At 38.1% G+C, this 27,233-nt stretch overlaps 2 protein-coding genes and 1 pseudogene across 3 annotated transcripts in view; 2 read left to right on the top strand and 1 right to left on the bottom strand.

The window, feature by feature from the left end:
* The window catches only part of ST3GAL6 (ST3 beta-galactoside alpha-2,3-sialyltransferase 6), a 97,276-nt gene extending 87,579 nt beyond the window's left edge, over nucleotides 1–9,697 (top strand). Inside the window, exon 11 of the mRNA XM_024558182.3 lies at nucleotides 9,357–9,697. Within this exon, the coding sequence (XP_024413950.1) occupies nucleotides 9,357–9,368 (12 nt within the window). The 3' untranslated portion in view covers nucleotides 9,369–9,697. The remainder of the gene's footprint in view (nucleotides 1–9,356) is intronic.
* The window catches only part of DCBLD2 (discoidin, CUB and LCCL domain containing 2), an 89,014-nt gene that overhangs the window by 14,243 nt on the left and 47,538 nt on the right, over nucleotides 1–27,233 (bottom strand). For both annotated transcript variants that reach the window (XM_053918309.1, XM_024558178.3), the window contains 10 exons: nucleotides 25,148–25,285; nucleotides 15,580–15,631; nucleotides 12,770–12,842; nucleotides 12,327–12,460; nucleotides 10,588–10,628; nucleotides 9,332–9,547; nucleotides 8,454–8,578; nucleotides 4,605–4,755; nucleotides 3,726–3,818; nucleotides 3,456–3,581 (listed from right to left, as the gene is read on the bottom strand). In XM_053918309.1, coding sequence (XP_053774284.1) covers nucleotides 3,456–3,581; nucleotides 3,726–3,818; nucleotides 4,605–4,755; nucleotides 8,454–8,578; nucleotides 9,332–9,547; nucleotides 10,588–10,628; nucleotides 12,327–12,460; nucleotides 12,770–12,842; nucleotides 15,580–15,631; nucleotides 25,148–25,285 — 1,149 coding nt within the window. The remainder of the gene's footprint in view (nucleotides 1–3,455; nucleotides 3,582–3,725; nucleotides 3,819–4,604; nucleotides 4,756–8,453; nucleotides 8,579–9,331; nucleotides 9,548–10,587; nucleotides 10,629–12,326; nucleotides 12,461–12,769; nucleotides 12,843–15,579; nucleotides 15,632–25,147; nucleotides 25,286–27,233) is intronic.
* LOC112302601 (E3 ubiquitin-protein ligase KCMF1 pseudogene) lies at nucleotides 18,138–19,244 on the top strand (annotated as a pseudogene).

Raw genomic sequence — 27,233 nt, 5'->3', positions numbered from 1 at the left:
TGTTCTTTATATATTTGGAAATTAAGCCCTTGTCAGATGTATCATTGGCAAATATGTTCTCCCATACAGTGGGTTCCCTTTCCATTTGGTTGATTGTTTCTTTTGCTGTCCCGAAACTTTTTAATTTGATGTAGTACCATTTGTTTATTTTTTTCCTTTATTTCCCTTGCCCTAGATGTATCAGCAAAACTAGTGCTACAAGATATGTCTAAGATTTTACTGCCTATGTTTTCTTCTAGGATTTTTATGGTTTCACAACTTAGATTTAAGTTTTTTACCCTTTTTGAGTTTATCCCTGTATATGCTGTAAGTTGGTGGTGGAGTTTCATTTTTTTTGCACGTAACTGCCCAATTCTACCAACAGCATTTGTTGAAGAGACCGTCTTTACTGTATGCTCTCACCTCCCTTATCAAATATTAATTGACCATCAAACATGGACTGGTTTCTGGACTCTGTTCTGTTCTATTGATCTATATGCCTGTTCTTATGTTAGGACCAGGCTGTTTCAGTTACAATGACCTTGTAGTGTAGTTTGAAATCAGGTATTGTGATACCTCCAATTTTGTTTTTTTTCCCCTCAAGATTGCTGAGGCTATTTGGGGTCTTTTTTGACTCAATGTACATTTTTGAAATATTTGTTCTAGATCTATGCAATATGTCACTGGCATTTTAATGGGAATTGGGTTGAATCTATAGATTACTTTGGGTAGTACAGACATTTTAATGATTTTAATTCTTCCAGTCCACGAACACTGTATATGCTTCCCCTTATTTGTATCTTACTCAATTTCTTTTCAGTGTCCTATAGTTTTCCAAGTACAAGTCTTTTGCCTCCTTAGTTAAATTTATTTCTAAGTACCTAATTTTTTTGTTGTTGTAATAGTAAATGGGACTTTTTAAAATTTCTTTCTGACAGTTCATTATTGATGTATATAAAGGCTATCAATTTTTTTATAACTCAGTGTATTTACATTATTTTTTAAAATAAAGTATCAATTTTTAAAAATTATATTTAATTGTATATACAACTATATAAACAATTTTGTCCCAGTTTTCTCCCCTTTGCCCCCAGCTCCTCCACATTCCCTCAGGCAACCCCCACACTGAGGTCCGCGTCCATGGGTCATGCATATGTGTTGTTTGTCTACTCCATTCCCCACGCTGTACTTCACATCCCCATGACTAGTCTGTAACTACCAACTTGTACTTCTCCATCTCTTCGCCTTTTTAGCACACCTCCTGACCCTCTTCCCATCTGGCACCATCAAAACGTTCTCTGTATCTATGATTCTGTTTCTGTTCTGCTTGTTTGTTTTGGGTTTTAGAATCAATTGTTGATAGATATGCATTTATTGCCATTTTATTGTTCATACTTTTGATCTTAAAGAAGACCCTTTAACATTTCATATAATTCTGGTTTGGTGGTGATGAGCTCCTTTAGTTTTTTCTTGTTTGGGAAGCTCTTTATCTGTCCTTGAGGGGCAGGCACCAATCAGGTTCCCAGGGAAGTTGGTGGCGGGGGCATGGCCCCTCCCTACAACTAGGCACCAATCTCCCCAAGTCTGCCCCGGCTGCTATGCCCAGGCCTATGTCACTGCCTCCTCCCATGGGGTGAGAGAAATCCCTAAGGGTGGGGTAACTGCATTCCTCCAGGCTGAATCTGCTGGGAGGGGACTGCTCCCCCAGAAGAGATGTTTGCTGTAGGTACCTGAGATTGACTCGGCACCGGGATCCTGGCAGCTATCGCCCCACGTCTCTCCTCACCCACGTCTGTCCTCAGAGCCACAAGCCCAAGGTTCTCCTCAGGTGACTCCAATCTTTACTGCCCACCAGAGCCCAGCATTAGTGGCAGCAAACGCAGTTTTGTATGTTGGCCCTTTAAGACAATGCCTGCTCCTCAAGTGGCCTCCATCCCCCCTTGGCAGACAGAAGCCCCCAGCTGTTTAATGCTGAGTGGGTGTCTCTTCCCAGCTATACTGTTCTGGGCTGGGGAGCCTGTCCTGGGGTTTAGGACCTGCATCTCTCAGGTAGGACCTTCCACCACTGAGCTATCCCTCTGGTGCCTTAGCCTCTGCCTGTGCACAGAACCAGTCCTTTTGCTTGTCTGCCCTCCTTCCAGTCTCAACGTGGCGTCTTTTACAGTTCCTTGGTTATAAATTTCTTCAGCCAGTTTTCAGTTATTCATTCAGGGTGATTTTCCCCCAGTTTAGTTGAATTTCCAGTTTGGTTCTGGGAGGAGGTGAATACAAGGTCCACCAACTCAGCTGCCATCTTGAAGTTCTCTCTCTGTTATTCTTTTTAATGTTACAGGGATCCTAGTTCTTGAAGGAAATGTTTTAGGATACTTTCAGTTTTGAGACTTTAAGATCCTACAATCTGAATTTAAGATGAGCAATACTTTCAAATGAGTGTTCTTCCATCCAGGCACGTGGTCTGGGATTCTGCCCAAATACATGCCTTCTGCAAACTGAAGAAGCTCTTTGTGGATGCTAAGATCTCCTGGTTATGAGAACTCTTGCTTCTCTCTAGATTTTCCTGCAGCACAAGAAATTGGTCTGTTTGGAAGACAGAAAAGAAACTGACACGTGGAAAGTTGGAGAAAGCTATCTGAATCCAGGCAGACTTTCAGTAAATGAGAATGATTGAAGTTTTGTGTGGTACAAGTTACTCTGAATGAACTGCTTTCTCTGCCCTGCCTTGAAAATAAGTGTGCTTTATTTATCTGCCAACTGTGAAACTAATTCCTCTAGAACACGGATGCTTTTTTTCCCTTGTAGTCAACTGAAATTTTGTTTCTCAACAACTTGTAAAATATGTTTTGTATATGTTAATACCTTACTTATCATTAAGTTTGAAAGTAAATTCTATTAATGTTCATACTTATAATCTGAAAAATTGTAATTGCAAACATTTTAAAAACAGAGACTAAACTTTTTTTTAAATGAATATGTTAACTCAAGAGTATTTTTTAAAAAGTATTAGTTTTCACCACAACGTCTTTTTTTTGCCAAGTTCCCTATCTGGCAAATTCATATATATATATATATATATATATATATATATATAGATAGATAGATAGATAGATAGATAGATAGATAGATATAAAAAGGTCTGTTTACTGTTATGCTTTTAGTTATTTCCGGAAACATTTCTAGGCATGAGACTCCACATGTTTAGCTACATAGGGACAAAAATTGCAAGAAGAGGCCTAGAATGCAGCAACCACCTCTAAATATTTAAAGAACAATTCTACATGGCTCCAGGGAATAGAACTTAAAGCAAAGCACTTAGATTTTTCGCAAGGAAGGGAATCAATTTTTTTGCTATACTTAAAAACCCCAAGTTTGAGGAAAAGAAACTGAAAGTTCAAAAGCTAGTAATGTTGTTGAAAACTTAAGCTGGAAACGAAATAAAACACTACTAGTAACAAGTGCGAATGTTTGGGCTTACCTACCTTTGGTTACATTCGGAGTGACAGTAGTGTTTTTGATATCAGGGGTGGCGGTTGTTTGTTCTGTCTGCACAGGAAATTCATTGCTACTGCGAGGTTGTAGTGGTTGAGTAAATTTTGGGGCACGACCTTGGAAAAAAGGTTTTAAAACTCTTTATTCTTTTATCTACATCAAATGGATTAAAATAATTTTAGAATGCTTTGAATATATTTATGGAAAATTATACCACAAATCCAGGGAATATGAAATTCTCACATTTAAAGGAAGCATACCTTTGGCTATTTTCGGAGGGGCTGTAGTGTTTTTGAGGTCATTGCTGCTCCGAGGAGGTGGAGGTGGAGGTTGGGTAAGTTTTGGAGGACGACCTTGCAAAATAGTTTAGAAAAGTTTATACACTTTGCTTATAAAAACCATAATTAAAATAGTAATTTAAATGTCTCTACTATCTCCTAGAATACTTTACTTAACTCTGTACAGTAATTTTAAATGCCAGAGAGAAATATGTAAGAAGGATAAGTATCCTCTGTATTAAATGCAAAAACATAGTGGGATTTCTCAGTTTTTAAATAATTAAACTGAGAGTAATCTTCTTAAGGAAAATAATGGAGAAGCGAATGATGTTGAACTCTAACACTATAAAAATTTCACTGCAATGTGATATACTACTTATCAATTCATTTAATATTTATGGAGGGCCCACTGTGTGTCAGACACTGGTAGTTCTTAGAAGTACAACAGTAAACGAAGTGTTACAATATAGTATTGAAGGAAGTTACTCCCACTTTTAATTTATTCAAAGTAAAAATCACTTAGACTGAGATTACTATTATAAGCAATCATCAGTGCTTATGTGATAAATATTGTATTACATGAGACCTGATTAAAAATTACTAAGATTGAGACGAGATTTGGAAAGCAATCTCATTACATCATCTCATCAATGAAGCCCTCTCTCCTACTTGTAATTCTGGAAATCATTTTGATATCCAACTTTTTAAGAGGGTAACTGTTTCTTTTTAAAAATTCCTTTAAGAAGATAATGTAATTAGAGTTTATACCCTCGATTGCTGACTACTTTCTCTGAGAACAGCACTTAGCATTTTTAATTAATCTGATGCAAATAACACGTCTGAAACATACTATCACTTTACCTTTAGGAATAAACTGACATCCAAGCAGTTCCACTTTCATGGCGATTTTCTGCTGCCACTGGGTAGGATTCACTCTAATAAAACGTGCAGTAATTGGTGGCAAAAAGTTATTTCGCACATCCTGGTGATAATCTTTGTTTCCTTGAAATATCTTTAAAAAAACACCAAAAATATCGCTATTTACTTCAACAGAGGCCAGAGCTAAATTGCTCCACTGAAACATATTTTTGTTTTGTTTTATTTTGTTATGGGCCTTAAATGAGCTCTGCAAAGTATGACAATAGAAATTGATTTTCAAGAAAATAGTTTAATCAGAATTTGGAGAACTATTAAGAAGCTGCACATTCTTCATCAAAAATTTATAAAAGAAAAATACAGAATATAAAAATGATTTTAAGATGATAACAAACAGAAGAACGCTAACTTGGGAAGAGAGCTTCAATAGCAATGAGATGGTGTATTTTATTAATAAATCAGTAATGACCAGTTCTGTGGCATTACCGACTATTTCAATATGTTGATTTTATTTTCAAAGTAAAGTATAATTGAACATATGCCATCTTAGAGGAAATGCTTTACTGTGTACTATTCACCATAATTTTTTCTCAATAAATAGACTGAAAGTGAACACACACTAACACAACAGATACATACCTCCACCTACTGGATAAAGTACATAAACACAGTTCTCATGTTCTGTTTTCTTGTTGCTCTTTCAGCCAGAATACCTAATTTAATGACTGTAACAGCAACAAATGCATTGTATGAACAATGCTTATGTAAAAATATGATCTCAGGTACTATCTCATTCCCTCAACTATTTCAAGCCAATAATGATAATGCCTTACAAAGGGAGAGCTCTTAATTAGAAAGCATTTTATATAATTAACTCAGTTGCTCTTCATGAGAACCCTATGACACAGAGAATCCAGAACACTGCAGCTTACAGAATGGGGCTGCACAGCCAGTCACTGAGAGAGCAGTGACTGGAGTCTGTAACTTCTCACTTATACAGAGGGCTCGACTAAGCAAAAAAGGGCCCTCCTTGTTCCTTCAGGCCCTACCACGTAGGGAGTCTGTAAAGACCATTAATAAATGAACACCCACTTAAAATCAAAGCGGTCCGTTTTTATCAGTTCGAAGAGGAAGCACATGGGCTAATGAGAGACAAAAAAACTGTCATTTCACATAATTCAATGCAAGGACATCCACTTTTATCCATGATACACTAACAGTAACTGGATTTAATCTTCTGCCTTAACTTTCTGAGAAATCAAATAAAATATATGAAACAATGGTTTTTCAGACACTGGACAATAGGCAGCAATAACCCCTGAGGAAAGGGGAACAAATGAAGTGATCCCTTCTATTGACCCAATATTGCCTAGAGAGCTGGTGTCTCAGGGCACTGAGGAGACAGCTCGGAGATGGAGCAGCCAGGGCAGCGAGAACTTGCAGGGTACAGTACAGAACGGAAGAAAGCTGCAGAGAGACTTCTAGGATCTGTAGGAGGTTTCCCATTAAATTTTCAGCTGCATATACATGAAGAAACTATCTGTGGACGGGTAAAAAAAAAAAAAAAAAAACACTAGAAAGGAGCCAGTAAAATAGTTCCGAGAAGCACACAGGGCTGAGAACAGCTCACATTGCCAATAGGCAGAATGAAGAAACCTTGTAATACCTGGGGTGCTGGGTTGAGTACTTAGAACACTATTTTCTCAGCAGTGGGGAAAAATTACAACAAAAGGCTGCTCAAGTCCTGCCTAATAAAGCTAACATGCAAGTCTTGAAAAGAATGATTTTAAAGTAATCTGTATCCCAGTATAAAGCTTAAACAAAATTAAAGGAATAATAAAAAATGAAACCTAGCACCAAACAGTGTAAAGTTTACAATGTCTGGCTACCAATCAAATATTACCAGACTTGTAAAATATGACCCATAATATCAATCAATGTAAAAAGATCTAGATACGACGTATTAGTAGATAGAATTAGTAGGCCAGGGCATTAAGAGTTATTATACACTCCGTATGTTCCAGAGGTAATGAGAAGCACGAGCATGGTGAGTACAGACATGGAAGAAATCTTAAAAGATAGGGTTAGTAGCAGAGTAGACATTACAGACAAACTATAGAACTGGAAGACAAATAAACAGAAATTTCTGAAACTAGACTACAGAGAAAGGTTAAAACTATGAATAGCATCAGTGAACTGTTAAGACATCTTCAAGAGTTGTAACCTTCATGTAATTAGAGCTGAGGAGGAGACATATTTGAAGAAAAAAATGGCCTATAATTTTCAAAATTCGATGCAAATTATAACCCACAGATCCAAGAAGCTCAGAAAAGCCCAAGCAGAAGAAACAGGGAGACAACTACATAGAGCACACCATAATCAAATTACTTAAAACAAATGATAAAAAGAAAATCTTGAAAGTAGCCAAGGGGAAAAAAAAGATGTATTACGTATTGAGAAACAACAATTAAGAATGGCAGCAGAATTCTTGCTGAAAACAATGCAAACCAGGAAAGAATGTACCAGCATATTTAAACTACTGAAACAAAGAACTGTCAATCTAGAATTCTCAACTCAGTGAAATTATCTTTCAAAATGAAACAAAACAATCTTTCTCAGAAATATAATTCAATGCTTTTAGATGTTTTTATAACTTCAAAAAATTAACTACATCCCACAAATGTAATGAGTAGTTTATAAATAAATATGAATGTGCTAACAGTAAAAAGTAGTTAAGTTTGGGGGCATTAGGCAGAAGATAGAAATGGAGACAATACTGTTATTTCCTTCAATGGGTGCAGGCTCACCAAAGATGAAGTTCATGTGGTAGCAAGTAGAAGAGAGGAAAGAAGGCCTTGAATGACAGCAGAAGAGTTTAGATCCATGTGAAAGATTATAGGAAGCTCCTGCAGTTATTGAACAGAGATGAGAACAGTGGTAATTGAAGATATATGAGTAAATCATATATATGATAGAGAACTGATGGTATCATATAGCTAAAACAAAACTCATAGTGAAGTTGCATTAACAACATATGCTCATGATATCAGTTCTAGACGAGGGGAATCTATCTTCCTCGGGACATGGGCTCTCCCAGTTACAAGCTCCTGTGGTGGGCGAAGGGCCTGGAGCCCAGGTGAAGGTGATGCACATCTGGATGACAGCCACCTGCGCCTCCTCTCAGCCCCGGTCCGCTCCGGCACATGTCAGCACTGTCATGTTTTGTTAACGAAAAAAACAATTTCATAATGACCACAGAAGTTAAGGAAATTCTTCAGATGGGAAAACTTACAGGAGTTAAGGAAATTCTTCAGGTACAAAAATAGTGAACTTTTCTAAGACAAAGTCACTGAGGTGATATTGAAATGATCTTTCAAGTCTAAAATATCCTATAAATTAATGCACTTTTGCCTTTAGCTCTTTTGTCCCCCTTGTCTACAAAGTAGAAATCTGGGAACATATTAGGCTTCTCCATCATTCTGTGCATTGAAAAGAAAAGCTTTTTAAAGACAAGAAATGGAAAGTTCCCTTTTAGAATTTTCTTATAAATTATCTATTGTAAAAAATTGAGTTAAGATGTGGTGAAAAAAAGAATCAGTAAAGCACTTAACCCCTACAATCTTCAAAAGGGACCTAGAACCACAACCGAAAATTTCTTACCCAGAAGTTAGAAGGGTTAAGGTCAATAACTAACACTACCTAAAACAACCAGAAGAGGGCAGAGGAAGACCAAATGACATTTAACTTTTTAAATTACACACGAGTGTTCCTGTGACTTTTTGCAAAGGCCCACTTAAAAAAATGTTTTAAAAAATACATTGTTAATCATTTTACCTTATCCTGCTCCACACCAGGCTCTCTGTACACAGTCCACCTCTGCCCATCATCACTGTATAGAATTCTGTAGGCCGACACGTAGTAATTATGCTCTACCAGGGTGGAGCCAGTGGTCACAATGCCTGGTGGGGAATGGAGAGTTGCTTTCACAGTGCACACACTCTGATCTTCCAAGTTTGTTCACTACTGAAACATGAACACCTAAGATACACTGTTCAAACATTTTTTGCCTATGACACACTACCCTATCTAAGCCCAAGCTTTCATTATAATAGTAACGGAATCCTTGGCTTTGTTCCCTTGTGGAGACAGGAGAATTATGTGCACACAAAAGGGAAGGACCATTTTGTGTTAGAAATTTGTGTTCATATCATTGTACAGTATACTGCACCTATGAGTAAGAATGGCTTCCTGGAAATGAACAGATTAAAGGTAATTATTGGTATTATTTTCACCACCAAAGCTAAATACATCTTTAACAAAACCAATCCCAACAAATTATTTTGACCATTTGCTAAACTGCTTTAAATAGTGAAATTTATATTCAGCTCATGTGGAATATTATTTATAGCACTTAGACTCCTTCAACATATAATAGATGGTATTTCAGATGCCTCAAGATCACTTTAGTAAAACACTACCTTAAAAGAAATCTTATCACAGTAAGAAAAGCTAGTTAGACTCAAATACCAATGCCTCTCCTCTGTCATGTTTTTTATAAAACCATCTTCAGGATTATTAACACCAGTAAATAAAACTTAAAACCACATAATTAAATTTGCAGTGACTTAATTTTCTATAAAAATCTTAGATGTCACTATATTTTCAAATAAAATCAGTATTATAAATTATTCTAAAAAGTTATGCCTCTTAACCTGTTATTTTCTTTTCCTTATTCAGATCTATTTGTAACCACTGATACTCATCAGTGGCAAAAGCAGCCCAAGGAGGTCCTGGTTTCTTCAGTCTGGCCTTTTCGGGTTTCCAGCTGTTCTCTTGCCCCATGTGGTCCGTCCACTCCAGCACAGATGAGGCCGTTATCTGAGGACCGGCGATCACACCAGATTCCATCCCCAGTGTTCCGTAACAACCTGAAACAGCAACAGAAGAAGAAAAGTAACTGGGTTTCCAGCTATAAATTTAAATTCTACATAAACTTGTTCATTACAAACTTTCTATTGTACCTTTAATCAACATATATTATGCAAATAATACAACGTAATAGCAAAACTTCCAAACTATGCAAGTGTTTCTGGGGTCTATGTTTTGTGTCTTGTGAGGAACTGTATATATTTATTCACGAGCCATATCCATTAGTTTGGGCTTTTTTAAATAAAGATTTTGTTTTTATTTATTTTTAGAGAGAGGGGAATGGAGGGAGAAAGACAGGGGGAGAAATATCTGGATCAGTTGCCTCTTGCCCCCAACTGAGGACCAGGCCCACAACCCAGGTAGGTATCCCAATCAGGAATCGAACTGGTAACCTTTTGATGTGCAGGCCAGTGCTCAATCCATTGAGCCACACCAGCCAGGGCCATGACCATTAGTTTAATGGAGATACACATTCTCTCCCCAGGACAAGCTCCCAGGTCACTGGATGACTCACGCCCTTAATTTCTTCAGGTGTTTGCTCAAATGTCACATCCTCCATGACGCCTCCTGCACTGCCTACTCTTTCTTGTTTTATTTTCTACATCCTTTATATTATAAACAATCCATTGTAAACAATAATTGACTTATTCACTGTTTATTGTCAATCTCTCACTACCAGAATGTAAGCTCCAGGACAGCAGAATTTCGCTTATTCTGCTCACGGTTGTATTCCTAGACCAGAAGAGTATCTGACAAAAAGAAGGCACTCAATAAATATTTTCAGTCAAATGAATAAATTATTTCTTCAGACACGTTCAAAAATCTTTCCTTGCTTACATGATCATTTTCCTATTAATATAAAACATCCAGCTTTTTTCATTCATTATATATTAAATGCCCTTCTTACCTCACAGTGTTATTGTAACAACTAAATAGAAAGTACAGGAAACAGCACTTGGCACAATGCCTGACATCCAGTGTAGAAAAAATATTAGCTACTGTACAAATTATAATGTTATAAAGTCCATGAAAAGCTTACCACTTGTCTTAAATGTAAAAAGACTTGTAGATAAGTGTCCCCTGAAAGAGAGAAAGGTTTTTTTTGGTGACATATCACATAACACATAATTTCCCCATATTTGTCCTAGTAAAGCTTTTCTTGTTTTTATTTTGCTGTATAAACAACTAAGACTACTCTCTGGCTATGTATTGGATGACTGATAATGTTCCTAGTTAACAAAAAGTCTCATTCCTAAGCAGAACTTCTGAAGTCAGCATAAATAAGTTTCTCTACAAGTACCTATCTAGTGCCTCGTTTCATACATGATTATGCAAATGTGTCCACATAACCTTGAATATATACTTATTTTATCTTTGTCATGAAGTAAGCTGACTCCTAACCCTTTTCTGTGGCATTGCTTCCGGTGGAGGTACACTGAAAGATGTAATTCTTGACAAAGAGGCTCCGGTGTCCTGGGATAGACAGCAGAAAGGCTAACTACTACTAAGACTGCATTTGTTACAGGAAATCAGCATGTCCAAGTTTCCGTGTTAGAGTGCAGCTTTTGGACTTGAAAGTATGGGGCAGCATGGACGGATGCACGGGGAGAACGAGGGGCGGGACAAGTGACTAGGTCACCGTGTGGTAGGTCAGAAGACTCTAAGGAGCTGGGAGGAACAAAAATCACCAGTGTGTGCTCCTGTCTTTAGCACGACATTCAAATCATTACAAGTGGATGCAACTTGTCCTTGTTTTTTAGGTATGAAAAAGAGAATTCACGGAAGAAGAATATCTAGCTAAAGGTAGAACAGGGGAAAAGAATAAAGGATTAGCATAAATACATCTAGAAGAAACCGAAAGAAGGAAAGGTAGCTGGGTGTATACCAGTGATGGGCAGATAGCCCATGTATGGCTTGTTCTTTTATGGCCAGTGAGCTAAGAATGGTTTTACATGGTTAAAGAGTTGTAAATGACATACAAAAGAGTAAGTGACAAGAGTCATGTGGCCCATAAAGGCCTAAAATATTTGCTAGCTGGTCCTTCACAGAAAAGTTTGCTGACTACTGCTTTCTACTGCTGTGGCTGTGGACCACACTCCTGTCTTCTGAGTGAAAACTGGCCTAGGACCCCTGAAGAGAAGCTTGTTTCAAACAGGTTTAGTCCTGTGTGCAGGACTGGGCATATCTAAGAGGTAAGATTTACAAAAACAGATCAGGAGTATTGCATTTCTATTTAATGTTTGAACTTCTCCTGCTTTTTCTGCCTAATCTAAATTTTGTAAAATAGTAGAATGTAGTAGAGACCACGAAAATACAGTCTGAAAATATTTTCTGGGGATGAGAAGGGGGATTCATAATACTACCAACCTCTGATTTATTTCAAAATTGAATTTACATTCAAAGTGTTTCAAATATCCTCAATTCATCTTGAGTCGCAGAGGCTACAAGGAACAGAGTAGTTTATACCTTCTGACCTTTAATATGAAGTGAGGATTTGATGACATACTTCTAGACTCTTATTCCAGGCTTTTTCAATACTTAGGAAAGAAACAAACCAATCACGCTTACAAATGACTACGGTTCTGACAGAGAATAAGCCACAGTAGTCAGGCCTTGCCTGTACCCTTCACTATACTCAGGCAGGAGTACACACGAATGTTAGGTGCTGACTGCATAAATGGTATTTCTTGGACACCACTAACTTACATCGCTGAGGTCTCATGAACCCCTATCCCACCCCTGCTCAGCATGCTCTTCATCGACAGCACATGTACTCACACCACAGACGTGACGTTGTTAGCCAAAGAACTCTCGTAGTACGGGATACCTTTACTGATCACAACATTGATCTGGCCGCCCAAGGTGTTTGACACCACTCCTGCGTGCACACCAGCCATGCACAATGGTGAGGACTCAAGGGAGGGAAAAAGAAAAGATCAATTTTTTATTTCCTTTGATAATTTACAAATAAGACTTACAATTCTTCAAAAAATTACTTTATCGGGGCAGTTTTCTCAATGAACGTCGGATAGACTATTGGTGCTGTAACACAGAACAAATTTTTAGAAGAAAAAGAATAAAACATTATCTATGACTAAAAAGATGTAATTCCTAGAAAAAAATATCAAGGATATACAATAGGTACACATCTACCTATTCTGAAGTTTAAGAAAATAACAAAGTCCTACCACAACTTTAACATAAGTCTATATCCAACTTACATCTCTATATCCATGAGGGATCGTTCCAGATATCTCAGCAAAAGGAAGCAGACAACCAGCTGGGCAGTACTTACTGTGGAACAAAATACAAGCTAAAGGACACATACCACTGTAGTTTGGGGGGAAAAAGACCAAAAGACATCACATATCCAGGTGCAGTTCAATGTAAATGCCATAATCTCACCACTCTGAGAACCACCACTCCTAAAAAGCCCTTTCAGACTTCCTCCAATCCCTCCAGACACGACTTCACCCACAAATTTACAAAAATTGTCTCATACTTTACAGCTTTGGTTATTTTACTTCATAGTGAATAGAGACATATTTCTATTGTAAGATCTACTGTAAGATCTATTTACCATATTTAGTAGCTACATGATATTCTATTTTGTGGACAAACCATAATTTATGTTGACCTAAAAAAATGTCTGGTATTCATTCTCTCACTCACCTACCCACTCAATACATTTACCTGAATGTCTACGATGGTCTAAGTGCGGGGCTGTGCTAGGAACCAGATTGACAGAAGTCAGCCAGACGAACATGGCCCCTGTCCTCGCTGAGTCTACATGCCAGTGGTGGGGAAGACATTAAACTGATACACAAATAATTAGATTATGACACCACTATGAAGAAAAGGGATTCTCTGAAATAACTGGGAGGAGTCTAACTTAATAAAAGTAATACAAATGTTCAGGAAACTCACCATGTGCCAGGCAGCATCCTAAGAACTTTAATCCATGTAAGAACCCTACATGGTAGGCACTATTATTATCCCCATGTTATAAATGAGGAAACCAAGGAAATGTGGGCCTGGGCCACGCGGGTGGTAAGTGGCAGACGGGCTCCAGAGTGTGCACTCATACACAGGCCTCTGCGCTGCCTCAGTCAGGGAATGGGGCTCTGAGGAAGTGAAGCGCCAGCAGAGAACCAACGGCTGTCACTGGGGCAAGTGGAGGAAAATGCAGCCCAAGTGAAAGGAGCACCATGCCCATGAGGCAGGACGGCCTGTGTGCGTCTGGAACTGAGGACCACCGGTGCAGGCAGACCGTAGCCAGCAAAGGTTAGTTTGAGAGAAGGCTAACATGGTGGACAGGGCCCAGATCGTGCAGAGGCCTCTTGGGGTATGGCGAGGAGTCTGGAATATATTTCTGAATAAAGACAGGAAGTCAATAAAGGATTTCGACTGTGTATATATATATATAATCTGATTCATATTTTTAAAAAAGAGTACTGTGACTCCTGGGAAGAAAAGAGACCATAAGGAACCATGAGTGAAAGCTGGGACAGAATTAGGCCTGACGAGAATGACAGCCTTGTACTTGGGTGGTAACAGTGGAGCTACAGAGTGGAGGGCCCCAGACATCTGACCCTCTGAAGGGCTGTGTGACATACACTGACACCAGGGTTACCTCTGCAGACCAGGATCCCCCACCAGTGCTGAGAAACACACCCATCCTGTATAGACAAAACCGTTTCTGAAGACAAAGTGAAGGTTCTTTGTGAAGAGGTAGCAAGTTGCAGGGTAGTGAGATGATCTTAGAAGATGAGAGTGATTTTGCCAAGCAGAGAGGAGTAAAGCGATTCTAGGCAAAAGATCATAGAGCTCACAGCAATGTAAGTAATCCAGAGCTGTTTTAACACAAGTGCATGAGATAAAACTAGAAAAATGGCGTAAGAACCTGGGACAGGATCCTGAAAATCAAGCTAAGGAATCTGGGTGACTTTCTGTCCTAATCAGGGGCACCTGAAGATTTGTAAGCAGGGGAATGGTGAGATGCGTATTTTAGGAAACGAACTGGAAGCAGTGCGATAGCAGAATCAAGCCAGCAAAGGTCAGAAATGGAAAGGAAATCATGAGAAGTTGATTCTGGTCTAGGCAAGAGGTAAGAACATAAAGCAGGGAAATCATTGTAGCAAGGCTATTTGGGTAAGAACTTTGAAATTCCCTAATAGCCTAAACCACACTCTTCTCTTTTAAGAGAAAAGATAAATAATTCTTCCACTTTTATTAGCAGTTTTGCCCGATTTTGAGAGCAATTAGTTTCATTTTTGTGAAGATCCAAATGCTGTAAGTAATGCAAAATTTAATCACGGCAACTCAATGGCTTTAAATAGACTCTGGTTTATTGAGTGAGGTCTTAGAATACCTTATTTAGGTTAGCAATTTATTCATAAAAAATCGTGTATTTGTTCCTACATGTTTAAATGTCAGTCACCTTCATATACTCTGCACTTGATGCAATGCACCTACTGAGAAGTTTTTTCTACTGCTCAGAAAACCTTTGAACTCTGCGATTTTGATGCTAGGTGCTCCTGCTGTTTTTGGTTTCACCTCGTCCACACTGGCAAAACGTTTCCCTTTAAGGATTTTTATCGTTTGGGGGAAACAAAAAAATTGTCGCTCAGGGCGAGATCAGGTAAACTGGGAGGGTGGGGCATGGGTATCATTCCATTGTTTACCAAAAACTGCTGAACACTTAGCGCAGTGTGGACAGGTGTGCTTGTAAATTACCCATCATGCAATGGGCAAAAATGGTTGAAAGAGCCTTCAAAAAAAATTCAGTGAAGCCAAATGCAGCCTCTCACAACAACGCCAGCTGGTACACTGATAGAGATGGGTTCCTAGAACACTCACCTAGAGTACTACAAGGGGCCCACCCTCCAGGAGATAATTCCTGTTTTTTGGGGAGGTTCCCCCTCCTACGTGTCACCACGTACATTAATTTTAAGGGTATATATAAAGAATGAGGATGAGGTAAATGAAGAGTAAATTTAAGGGGAAAAAGAAAGCACAATCATGCTCTTACCTGAACTCAGGTTCCAAAAAACTGGATGCAGTGTCTAAACAAGTAATTAGATCTAGAAAAACAAAATAAAAAACTGATTTAATAATACATAGGTTTTACTCTTGATGAAGCACTGTTTCTAAATCCCAAATCATATTGTTCTATATTTCAAAATCTCAACAGCTGTCAAAGTAGTACTAATAACATTTTACAAACTTCTGTTAATTGACATTTCTTTCTCACTTTAAATATCTTGATTTCTGGGCTATGTCTCCCCGATGCCATACCATACTACCTCACCATATTACTACCACATTACACGGTCATATACATACAGGGTGGGGCAAAAGTGGATTTACAGTTATGAGTACATGAAACTGAGTTTATTCTTGTATTATTACTGTACGACTTTCCATAAAAAAACCCTGTAAACCCACTTTTGCCCCACCCTACATACAGAAGGCACACAAACAAGTATAATTTATTGCCTTTAAATAGCTTCTATAAAGTATAACTCCCCCCAAAAAGAAAAAATATTTTAGTTATTGTATGACCAGAAAGGACCCTTTGGTGGTTACACACCAGGAAAACAATGATAGAAGAGAGGTGAGTTAATTCAAGTAACTGCAACTCAAAATCTGGTCCACAGCAGAACCAGCAGCATCAGCATCTTCTGGGAACTGAACTAGAAATTCAAATTCTTGAACACCATCCAGACTTACAGAATCTCTGGGAGTGGGGCCCAAATATCTTTTTTTAAAAAGTCCTCCAGGTAGTTCTTAAACACTAAAGTTGGAGAAGCAGTGCTCTAAATACAACAAAACGTTAAAATTTTCAATTTTCTATCTAGAAATCAATAAATCTGAGTAAAAGCTAAGCTGTCAATAATTAAGACCCAATTCACAGGGTATGTACAAGGTAGCTTTAGTTCCAACATTTCAATGGCAGGAACTTCTGCTCTTAGGACACAGGGCAAGTTTTCAACATGACCCACAAGGTCTTCAAGTGCCTGGTCCTGCCTCAGCCTCCTCTTGTGTCCATCCTGGCTTTTTGCCACACTAGTCTTCTCCTGAACACGCTGTTCTCTTAGTCTGGGAGGCTTTCAATTTCCCTTAGATAAACTGACTCCTCTTTAAGGTCTCAGCTTAACTGTCACTTCCTCATGGAAGCTGCCCCTGACCTTGCCAAATGAAATACCTTTAGCACACAGTAGGCACTTAAGTTTGTTGTGTTTATTTAGTGAATGGGTGGCTCTCACACTTTCATAGTAGCATGTGTTACATGTGAACAATTTTTTTGCTAGTGAATCCTAGTTTTATTAACACATTTCGTCTGAGTGACACACTTCCGTTTCTTGAAAGCCAGGTAAGATACTAACAAGACTCCAACAACTAAGGTCCTAGAGAGGCCAAAATTATTTGTTGATGCATTACAGAGTTATAAGCAACATCATTAGATGGTGCCTGGTCTACACGCAGACTGAGGCCATTTGTCCTCACCTTTTGTGTCACCAGCAGCAATCCCAGCACATGGCATAACAGGAGGCTTTTAATCATCATTTATTAAATACACGGATGAGTAAGTAACTGATTGTTAGAATGTTTGGCTAAGTCCAATCATGTACTGACCCAGTGGGAGGAAAACTTGGAAGACCATCCTAAGGCAATCACAAAGGCAGTGGCTTCACATGCAAATGCTTGGCCACACAACTCTGTTGAGGGTGACCAATACACTGATGGAGAGAGCGCCTCACACGCGTCCTGGTGTGCTGACGGCAAACGAGTATGTGCTGCATTAGTGGCCACCACAGCAACCACAGGATAACTGCTGATTCTATTATACAATTCTGAAGCAATCATGTGTTTGTCATTCAACTAAAATGGGTCTTGAAAGAATTAGAGCATAACACCTGTTATACCAACAGAAAAGTGGTATTTTGAGAGCGATTATATGAGTTAGTATCTACATACCACCAGGAGTATTTGGATGGTGATTAAGTTAACTATGTGTTGTTTAGGAATTTAAAAGGATACATGCTTGGAGAAGGGTTCACTACCACTAGGTTTACTGACTGGGAAAAGTAGACAAACTGAACTGTATATACTCTAGTTATTCCTGTCAATCTTTACATTATATTAATAAGAATTAATTTTCCACTTTCTTGCCTTACCAAAAGAATTCCCAGCTTCTGAGATTAGAAATTGAACTTTTAAGTGATTCAGAAGTTCAAATCACTGAGGGTTGGGGAGGGCAGGTAATAAAGGGATGAAATGGTAATGGGAAAAAAGATTAAATTTAGAAAAAAAATTAATACACTGGGATTAAAAGGTACCTGTGTGTGGTCCAACATGGTATTTAAGCCACAAGGAGACTGCCAGTTGGCCCCCTTCCCTCAGGCCCCATGCCAGATGCTGGCCGACTTACTGATACACTTGATTAGAACGGGGCTTTATTGGGAAGCCCATGCAGTGCCGAAACTCCAGTTACGCCATGCAAATGTGTGCAACTCATTTGGCCTTGCTCTCAAATTCTCTGGGGACTCAACTGGGAGGGGCTGTGCCACCACTGTCTAAACTAGGATGTCCTAACATGAAGGTGTCAGCAGTGATGCATGTTTAAAAGGAAATTTTCAAGGTCTCAGATCTAAGTGCTTAATTTGCTACGATTTTTGAGCATCTTCTAATGACAGTGGTATGACAGCAGCAGCAGTGCATGCGACTGACTACCCAGTGCAGTGCATAGTAACCAGGGTAGATTTGATTTCTACTGTGCTGGGGAAGCTTCCACTACAGAGTAGCCACAGTCTTTTACTTGCCCCTATTGTGGAAAAATGGGCTGTACAAAGACATCTCTTCAAGAACGTGTTACATCTGAACATGCAGAAACATCAGCAGAAGTGATGCATCCTATATGTCCAGCATTACCTGGAGGTGATCCTAATCATGTCAGATGACTGTGCAGCTCATCTCACACTTGAACCCAGGGCCCCTACGACTTGAGTGGTGTCTGACACATACATTGAATGTTTCACCCTGGCCGGGGGTTAGGAGGTCCTGCTGCTCATAGATCAAGCATGCACTTTACCAGCAGTTCTACTGGAGGACTTTCTTGTCCTTAGAGTTCATTCTCCAAGCACTAGGGAAACCATGAATCCTATGGCTGAGCCTTTATCTCAGTTATCAGAAGCAACACATTCTATAGAAACACGGCTTATTTCTTCTGGCCTTTGCACTTCTCAGTTACAAAAACTGCAGGTGCAGCTGGAGCTACAACAGCAGCAACTGGAGACGGCACGCAACACAAGCTGGTGCGCTAATGATGTCACCACTACAATCACAATCACACAATCCAAAGCAACAGCCAACACACTAACACAGAGAGCAGTCAGCAAACTATCCAGAGCTCCCCATCTCTTTCAACACGGCCGAATGATCTTGAAGTGTCTGAAACCAAGCGCCAGACCGTGTGGAGTGAGCAAAGAGACCGCAGCCTGTCTGTCCGCACGCTCCTTCTGTCCACCTCAGCGCGGGAAGAGCGCTCCTTCTCGGGTGAGGGTGAACAGGGGAGACTGCGGATTTTGGTGCTACAGGCTGTGTAGCTATTTTAAGCTTTTAGATGTTGCTTTAGAAAACCTGTGTTTAAAAGAGGGTAATAAAGAAAAGGAGCCTCCACCACTTCCTCTTTGATGACATCCCAATTCTCAGACAATGTCCTCTGTGCTGAATTTGCCAATGAAAGTGGACAGCTATCTTGGGTTTGTCTGGTGATTGTAATTTCAGGCCTGTCACTGTTGTTACATTTGTACATTCAGAAAGAAGAGAAAAATATATATGATAATCATTTCCACTTAATTTTTACTTCTAGCAGGGAAATGTAGGTAGCAGTGCAGGGTGGTCTCTGCTTTCTGTGCCTTGCCATGCAAAACACTCTCCTAACACTTCACATTCAAACTAAAGAGGAAAATTGAGATCCCTGATGAAACGGCTGTAGTTATGAATATTAAGGAATGAACACTGCTTGGATGATTTACCTTAAAAAAATTCCTTGGGGGCTCAACAGAGCTCCGTCGGAGGAAATAGGAATTCAAAATGGACAGCTACTAGGACAGCCAAGCTGACTAAAGACAGAGAAAGCAAGCCGTGACTACAGACTTTGACCTTTGCAACTCCAGAAAGGAAAACATCAACCAATCCAGGAATTTTAGAGGCCTTAAAATGTGTCTTTCTTGAAATCTCTCCCCAAGTAAACAGCCATCCAGAAAACCACTATTACCATAAGGCTTCCAGCTACTAAAAACACAGTCCAGGGAAGGTAAATATTTTTTGTATGTGTTAAATGTTTGATTTAAATTATTTAAAAAACTAATGGAGTAAATTGCATACTGTCCTGGACTTTAAACATGTCACTAGTTTTCTGGTATTATTGTAGGGCATGTTAAGGGGATCCAGCATGATGACTGACTGAGATGACAAATAAGAGCTTTGTTGATATTTATTGTTATAACCACTGGCCTAAGCACTTTAAACATAAGTTCATCTTTTTTTTTAAGTTGCTCAGGTTAGAAACCTTAGATATCTTTGACTCTCTCCATCAGCCTCTTCTCAGAATACGTATGTACATACATCAGAATCGGACTGTTTTTGACACCTCCACTACCACCACGCTAGTTCAAGTATTCATAAACTCTTAACTCAATTATGGAAATAGGTTTCTTGCTGACCTTTGTTTCTGTCCTTTCTCCCCTTCAGTCTACTCTCAACCCAGTGGTCAGATGGGTAAGTCAAACCCTTTCAACACCTAAAATCTACATACTAAAAAGCAAATATAAGACATTAAAAGATTGCACAATTCTTTTGTGACCTACATAGTACCTGGGACACTAGTAAGTACATTAGTAAGAGCATCAGTGAACGAATATATCTACTCGGTAGTGCAAACATCCATTCCCGTCACAGCATTCCTAATGTACTAAAAGAGTAAAACACACAGAAAACACTAAAACCATTAAGGTGCTCTCAGGTTATTTGTCAGCTTGGAATAAACTCTATCCCTTCAGTTGAATTGCTTCTTTGGGTTAACAATGTTTTAACAAATTCTGTTTATAAATGCTTTCTCTGCAAAATTGGTAACACTTTGCTCATCATCACCTTTGTTATACAAACTGACACCAAAATACAGATATTTTTCTACATGTGTACTATATTATGCATAGAAACACTATACACATTCATTTTTGTATAAATAAGGATAAATCTAAAGACACGTATGAAAACTGAGAATGCATTAAAAAATCTTACTAGATAGCTTAAAAGTTTTTGAAATGTTTGCCAGATACAACATAACAAAAATTAGGAAGACAAGAGAAAAACTAAAAATGGAAACCTAGCTAAGTGCAGTACTCAAAACAGAAAGGATTCTATAAAATTACTGTACAATTAAGGCAGCAAACAACCTAAGGAATTCATGCTCTATTTTCAAAACCAAAAACAATCCACGAAGGGAAAAAAACCCCACACACAACCAGTTACAGAAATCTGGACTCTATTAGAAAGAAATTTTCTATTTTGCCCTATGTTTCATTTATAAATTGATATAATCTGATATAAGATGGAAAATATTTGCAAAAAAATGTGGTTAAAGAATGTGGCAATCAGAAAATTGTTACACTATTGGTGTTAACTCTAAAAATAATCTAACATATAGCAACAATAACACTGTCAAATGTTTCCCAGCCCAGCTGTTCCCGAGTCTTAAGCACACTGTCCTCAGCTTCTAAGGGGTCAGCAGGCAATGAATGAAAAAGTATTTATGAGTTGCAATTAAGAAGTAGGTTAACATGTACACTGGACCATTTTATTTCACAGGAAATTTAAAACTATTTACCATTTTTCCTCACAAAAATAAAGGCAAACTTTAGACTGACAGCTACAAATTCCAGATTGGTGAAATCTAAAGTAATGCTAAGTTGTGATTTCATGTTCCACAAAAGAAACACCAGACTATTACTTTTCAGTTGTGCAGATACACCACCCAATTTATGGCACATAACAGAAACTTGAAGGACCTGAAGCGTTCATGCAAATGCAGGTATGTCTTCTGAGCAACCTGTTCTAAAACTAAAATAACGTAAAAAATCATTGCCCAGCATGATTCTAGAAATGTTGAGCATTTCCTAGAAAATGGCCAACGTTAAACAGATTCAAAACTAAAAATTTACGTCACTCACCTATGAAATTTAGTTTACGAGTTCAGTGGTAAATGCTATGTTTATAAGTTTGTGTTTCAGAATGAAAATGTCAGTAGCATTTATGAGCATACTAGATTAAATGATCCGAGTCACTGAGTCTGGACCTCTGAGTAACAGGCTGGCTCTTCTGCCTCTCAGTATGACTAGGAGTAACTGGGAGTTTCTCTCTATAGGACTTCTAAATAGTGGTTGTTAATATGATGTCCAGACTGTCTTTACGGTATACACCTATCTTCAATCGTCAGGTGAAAAATTCAATTTCACAGAGTCTAGTTGTAATGGAATGGAATTCTACTAACTCCAAGTGGAAGTCCCAGTCCTCTCATCATCACTGAAAGTGCTGATTAATATTCACATGTCTGTGCTTGCTGCCCGTGGGGAAATGGGAAACTTCTCCTTTCACCGGTAGATACAATCTTTCAAAATGATGTTCGCAGGTGTAAATTGAAAAAATAACTAACTGGTGATAGAAAATACTAGAAACTACTACTCAAAGATCATTAAAAATAACAGAAGAATAAAACCATGAAAGTTATAAAAAAACATAAATCCACTCAAGCTTCAACCCCTAGTTTCTACCAAGTCCTGACTAAATGGGACCTGCTCTCACCATGCACTCTTTTCACCCCAGCTATGCCGGCTTCTTTTCTGGTTCCTCCAAACTCCCTACCACGAGACATTTGCATTTGCTCTTCTCTCCCCTAGAATGTTCTTAATTCCTTGTCTGTCTGGAACCTCCAATTAATCCTTCAGTTCTCAACTTAAAAGTGATGTCCTCAGGAGAATTTTACTCTTTATCAATTTTCTACTCCCCACTTCCCTCTGGCCTCCAATCTGGTGAATGTATCCTTCACTGTACTTACTGGACTTAATTATACATTATATCGTAACTACAATTAAGTAACCATGTGTTTGAGATCTTTTTTCCAACTCTGTGCTGTAAAGCCCATGAAGGTATGACTGTATCTGTATTATTTACTGCTCTCTTCTCAATGCCAATCATATAGCAGGAAATAAGGCATCAAAAGGAATAGAATTTTGCAATGGGCTCTTGCATAAAGTAATGAAAATCAGTGTATTTCAAACAAATTAGGACTCTATCACACATCCTATTACATTAACAAGTCTTTGTGAGAGTTTAACAAATGAATAAACTGTTGAAGCAAGATTTTTCACAATTTTCATTCTCAAAAACTCTAAACCTTCAACTAGGTTGCTAAGCTGGGGACCTGTAGCGATGTTCCTTGAAAATATTCATGGAATTCAGTATAGCAGCTAAGTTTCCTGGATGGAAGTAAACGGAAGCTCTCAACCAAAACCAACCAGCCTTCAAATGAATGAGTCATTATAATAAATTGTGACTAAAAGCCACCCAAGAAGCAGTACTAAGAAATTTAACTCACTTTCTCTTGAATTTAGCCAATTCACTTCAACTTCAAATAAAACAAATGCTCATTGGATGGAACAAGGATAAAAAAAAAACACAAAAAAACCCTCAGGAGAGATCTGTGAAATGAGGTTTTTCCAAGATGATTTGAAAGTGTTAGTATAAAAAACTTCCAGATTATGGTGGAAGTTTTTTAAAAAACTATAGAAGCGAGGATTTATATAAAATCATGTTATAGTTATTTGGAATCAATTTGGCATAATATAAGTTTACAACATACTGATTCTGTTATCTGAAATAATCGTGAATTCTTAAGAAACCTTAATGCAGAACACTTACAGATCAAAAAGTTCCATAATTTAAATATCCAATGTAAGAACTTTTCTCTTTTTTAGAGAGACAATACTAATTTTCCAAAAACCTTCATCTCAACAAATAAAAAGAGAGAAGGGGGAAATATGAAACAAAATAATAATTTAACCTGATATTAAGACCAAGAAACTGAAGAATAAGAAGCACACAAACTAAACATTTATTTTCTATCCTCTCACGTATCAACCAAAGCCTTTCAGGAAATAAAGCTGAAAGGATGAAAATCTATCCTCATACCCTGTTGTACCTTACTGTTCTGATGTTAGGGGTGGGGAAATGAGCACGTGTTTGTGTGTGTACAGTGGGGGACGAGGCGGGAGCATTTGTTCTGTGCCCACTGTGTTGTGTGCCTACAGGCACTACACATGTGTTTACATTTATTCCTCACAGCCAATCCATCTGCAGATGAGGTTCACAGAGGTCAAATGATTGGCCAGAGGTCACCTGGTTTTACTTCCAGGGCTACCTAGTGCCCTTTCTACAACAGTACATTCCCTCAGTTTTCCTGGTTCTGTCAAAAATATTAACTGTTCGTTAGCATAAATTTCTTCTCTTTCTATTATTGCATCCAATGCGTTTTCTTTCTCACTCTCCCTGAGGGATCAGCCTTCATACCTTGTTCTACAGCTTAGAAACTAAGGGAAGCAGCTCCTCCTCACAAAGAAAACTTTCTTCTCCATCATATTCTAAACAAAACTTCTAGTGAAATATATAGCATTTATTTCAAACCTACCACATAGCTGAGAAGGAGCAGTTTGCATTTCCCTCGGTCATTCCCAGTGCCTAGCATTTTCGTACCTGGGAGGTTCTTGACACTTTTCTCACTTATCCAATTAAAAATAAACAATTTTAAATTTTAAGTGGTCAACGTAGATAAATTATTGTTGCATACTGCAATAACTGTTTTGATATCCTTGCACTAGCAACACTTCTTCACTTTCCTCCCACAGCACCCTTAATGGCAGAGGGGAAGGAATACACGCCAAACGGCCACAACACATGAGAGAGTTCACTGAAGCCCAGCACTTCACCTTAGAAATTCAGATCAACCGTGCGTTCCATCCCACTTGCTAACCCTGATTTTAGCCCATCCTTCAGATGCTAAACATTACATTTTTGGAAAATACTTCATGTTTATTTTATAAGGTCGCAGATACCAATCAGTGTACTTCTGGTGGTATGAGACTCTATTCTTTGAGAAAAATGGTAACATTGTTTTTAACACAGCACTATGAAATGGTAACATGTAGATAATACAGCTTTAAATTGATATACTACATTTCAATAATTGACAGGTTTTAGAACTTATTCTTGTTTGTGTTCCAATATTATAAAGAGTAGAAAATCAGTATTTCCTCTACTAATGAGGAAATATATGGACTTTTATATATAAAAGTTAACATATTTTAATTATTAGACTTTAAAACTGATCTACTTTTATTTGTCAAATTTATGTACTTGTTATTAACTGTTCAGTCTTTCTACTCTACTCCAAATTTAGATAACAGGTACTGAAAGAAACATTTCATTTCTGTTTTTAGAGACTACAAAATGCAGGAGCCATGGTATGAAGTGAAAATTACCTTGTTTATCTAGAACCGAGTAAGAAGCCAAAAATCCTCGTCCAGAAACATGGATCCCACTCATGAACAGCACTGTAATTTCACTGCTTTTTGATTCGATTGAATGGTTCATCTGCAACCCCAGACCACAGTATTTGCCTAAAAACGAACGAAAAACAGATGTTTGTTGTGATCCTCATGAAGTCAATGTAGAAAACAGAGTGAGAGTAATATACCAAATGGCGTCCTAAACAGTACAAAATGGTAACTGGAATGGTTAGTGTTTAAACATCCCATTACTCTGGAGGGTAAAAAAACAGTAGTAGTAACTGTTCAAGTGATTCCAAAAAAACAAAAACAAAAACCCACAGTAAATACAAGCACACCGACCATTTGAAGATTCAATTTCTTGTGAAATACAGTTTTATACTCTTTAAAATAACAAATTTTTAAAAAATTGAAGCATTTCATGCAGGCAGGTGACCCACAAATAAACTGACAGTCAATCAGTAACATTCTTAACATGCTCCCCACTGGTGCACCTAGATTCCTGCCTCGGGGCACCTCTCACACCTTTTATGAACCTTCTCAATTTTTCTTCCAAGGATTGTTGAACTTTTGGTCAATCCCTCTAAGTAATCATTTATATTGAAATTAAAAAAAAAAAACAAACCTTCAGTCTATCCCTTCTCAATTTATTTAGCATTGAATGAATAAATACCAAACACATCAAGGTAAACACACATGTACAGAGACTAAATATTATCAAGATGTCAACTCTTCCCAACTTGACCTGTAGATTCATGAAGTCTGAGTCAAAACCTCAGGAGGATACTTTATGTGCATTGATTAGTTTATATCGAGGGACAAAAGACCCAGAAGAGCCAACACAATATTGCAGAACAAAGTTGGAGGATTGACACTATCTCTAATACTACATAAAACCATAGTAACCAAGGCAGTGTACTGGTGAAAGAACTGACAAATAGATCAATGGAACAGAATGAGAGTTCAGAAACAGATCCCCATAAAGGCAGTTAACTGAAAGCACAAGAGAGCGAAGGTAATACAATGGAGCACAGGTAGTCTTTTCAACAAATGGTGTTGGAACAATTCGACATGCTCATGCAAAAACAAAAAACAAAACAAAAAACCCTAGATACAGTCCTTATACCCTTCACAAAACTTAACTAAAAAACAGGTAATACACTTAAAGGTAAAATGCAAAACTATAAAACTTCTAGAAGATAACATAGGAGAAAATCTGGATGACCTTGTGTATGATTATGGCTTTTTAGATGCAACACCAAAGGCATGATCCATGAAGGAAACAATCAATAAGCTGGACTTCTGAGAAAAAATATTTGCAAAAGACACATCTGATAAAGGCCACCTGATAAAGGACTCTTATCCAAACTATACAATGAACTCTTAAAATTCAACAATAAAAACAACCTGGTTTAAAAATAGGCCAAAGATCTTAACAGAGACTTCACCAAAGAAGATATACAGATGGCAAATAAACCCATGAAAAGATGCTCTACCTCTTCCCCATGTCATCAGGGAAACGCAAATTAAAAACAGTATCACTACAAACCTATTAGAACGGCCAAAATCCAGAACACTCAGAACACCAGATGGTGGCAAATATGTGGATCATTAGAAACTCTTACTCATTGCTGGTGGAAAAGCAAAATAGTACAGCCACTTTGGAAAACAGTTTGGGGATTTTTTAGAAAACTGAACAGTCTTACCGTACAATCTAGCAATCGCACTCCTGGGTATTTACCCAAAGGAGCTGAAAACTTATGCCCACACAAAACCCTGCATGCATATGTTTATAAAAGCTTTATTTATAATTGCCATAACTTGGAAGCACCCAAGATGCCCTATAGTAGGTGAATGAATAAACTGTGGTACATCCAGACAATGAAGTATTATTTAGCACTAAAAAGAAATGAGCTATCAAGTCATGAAAAGATAAGAAAGAACTTGAAATGCATATAACTGAGTGAAAGAAGGCAGTCTGAAAAGGCTACGGATTGTCTGACTCCTGGAAAGGTGAAACTGTGAAGACAGGAAGAACAGGCAGAGCACAGAGGACTTA

Source organism: Desmodus rotundus, chromosome 2 (genome assembly GCF_022682495.2).
Source record: "Desmodus rotundus isolate HL8 chromosome 2, HLdesRot8A.1, whole genome shotgun sequence".
Lineage (NCBI taxonomy): Eukaryota > Metazoa > Chordata > Mammalia > Chiroptera > Phyllostomidae > Desmodus > Desmodus rotundus.
This window is presented reverse-complemented; position numbering and strand designations above follow the sequence as displayed.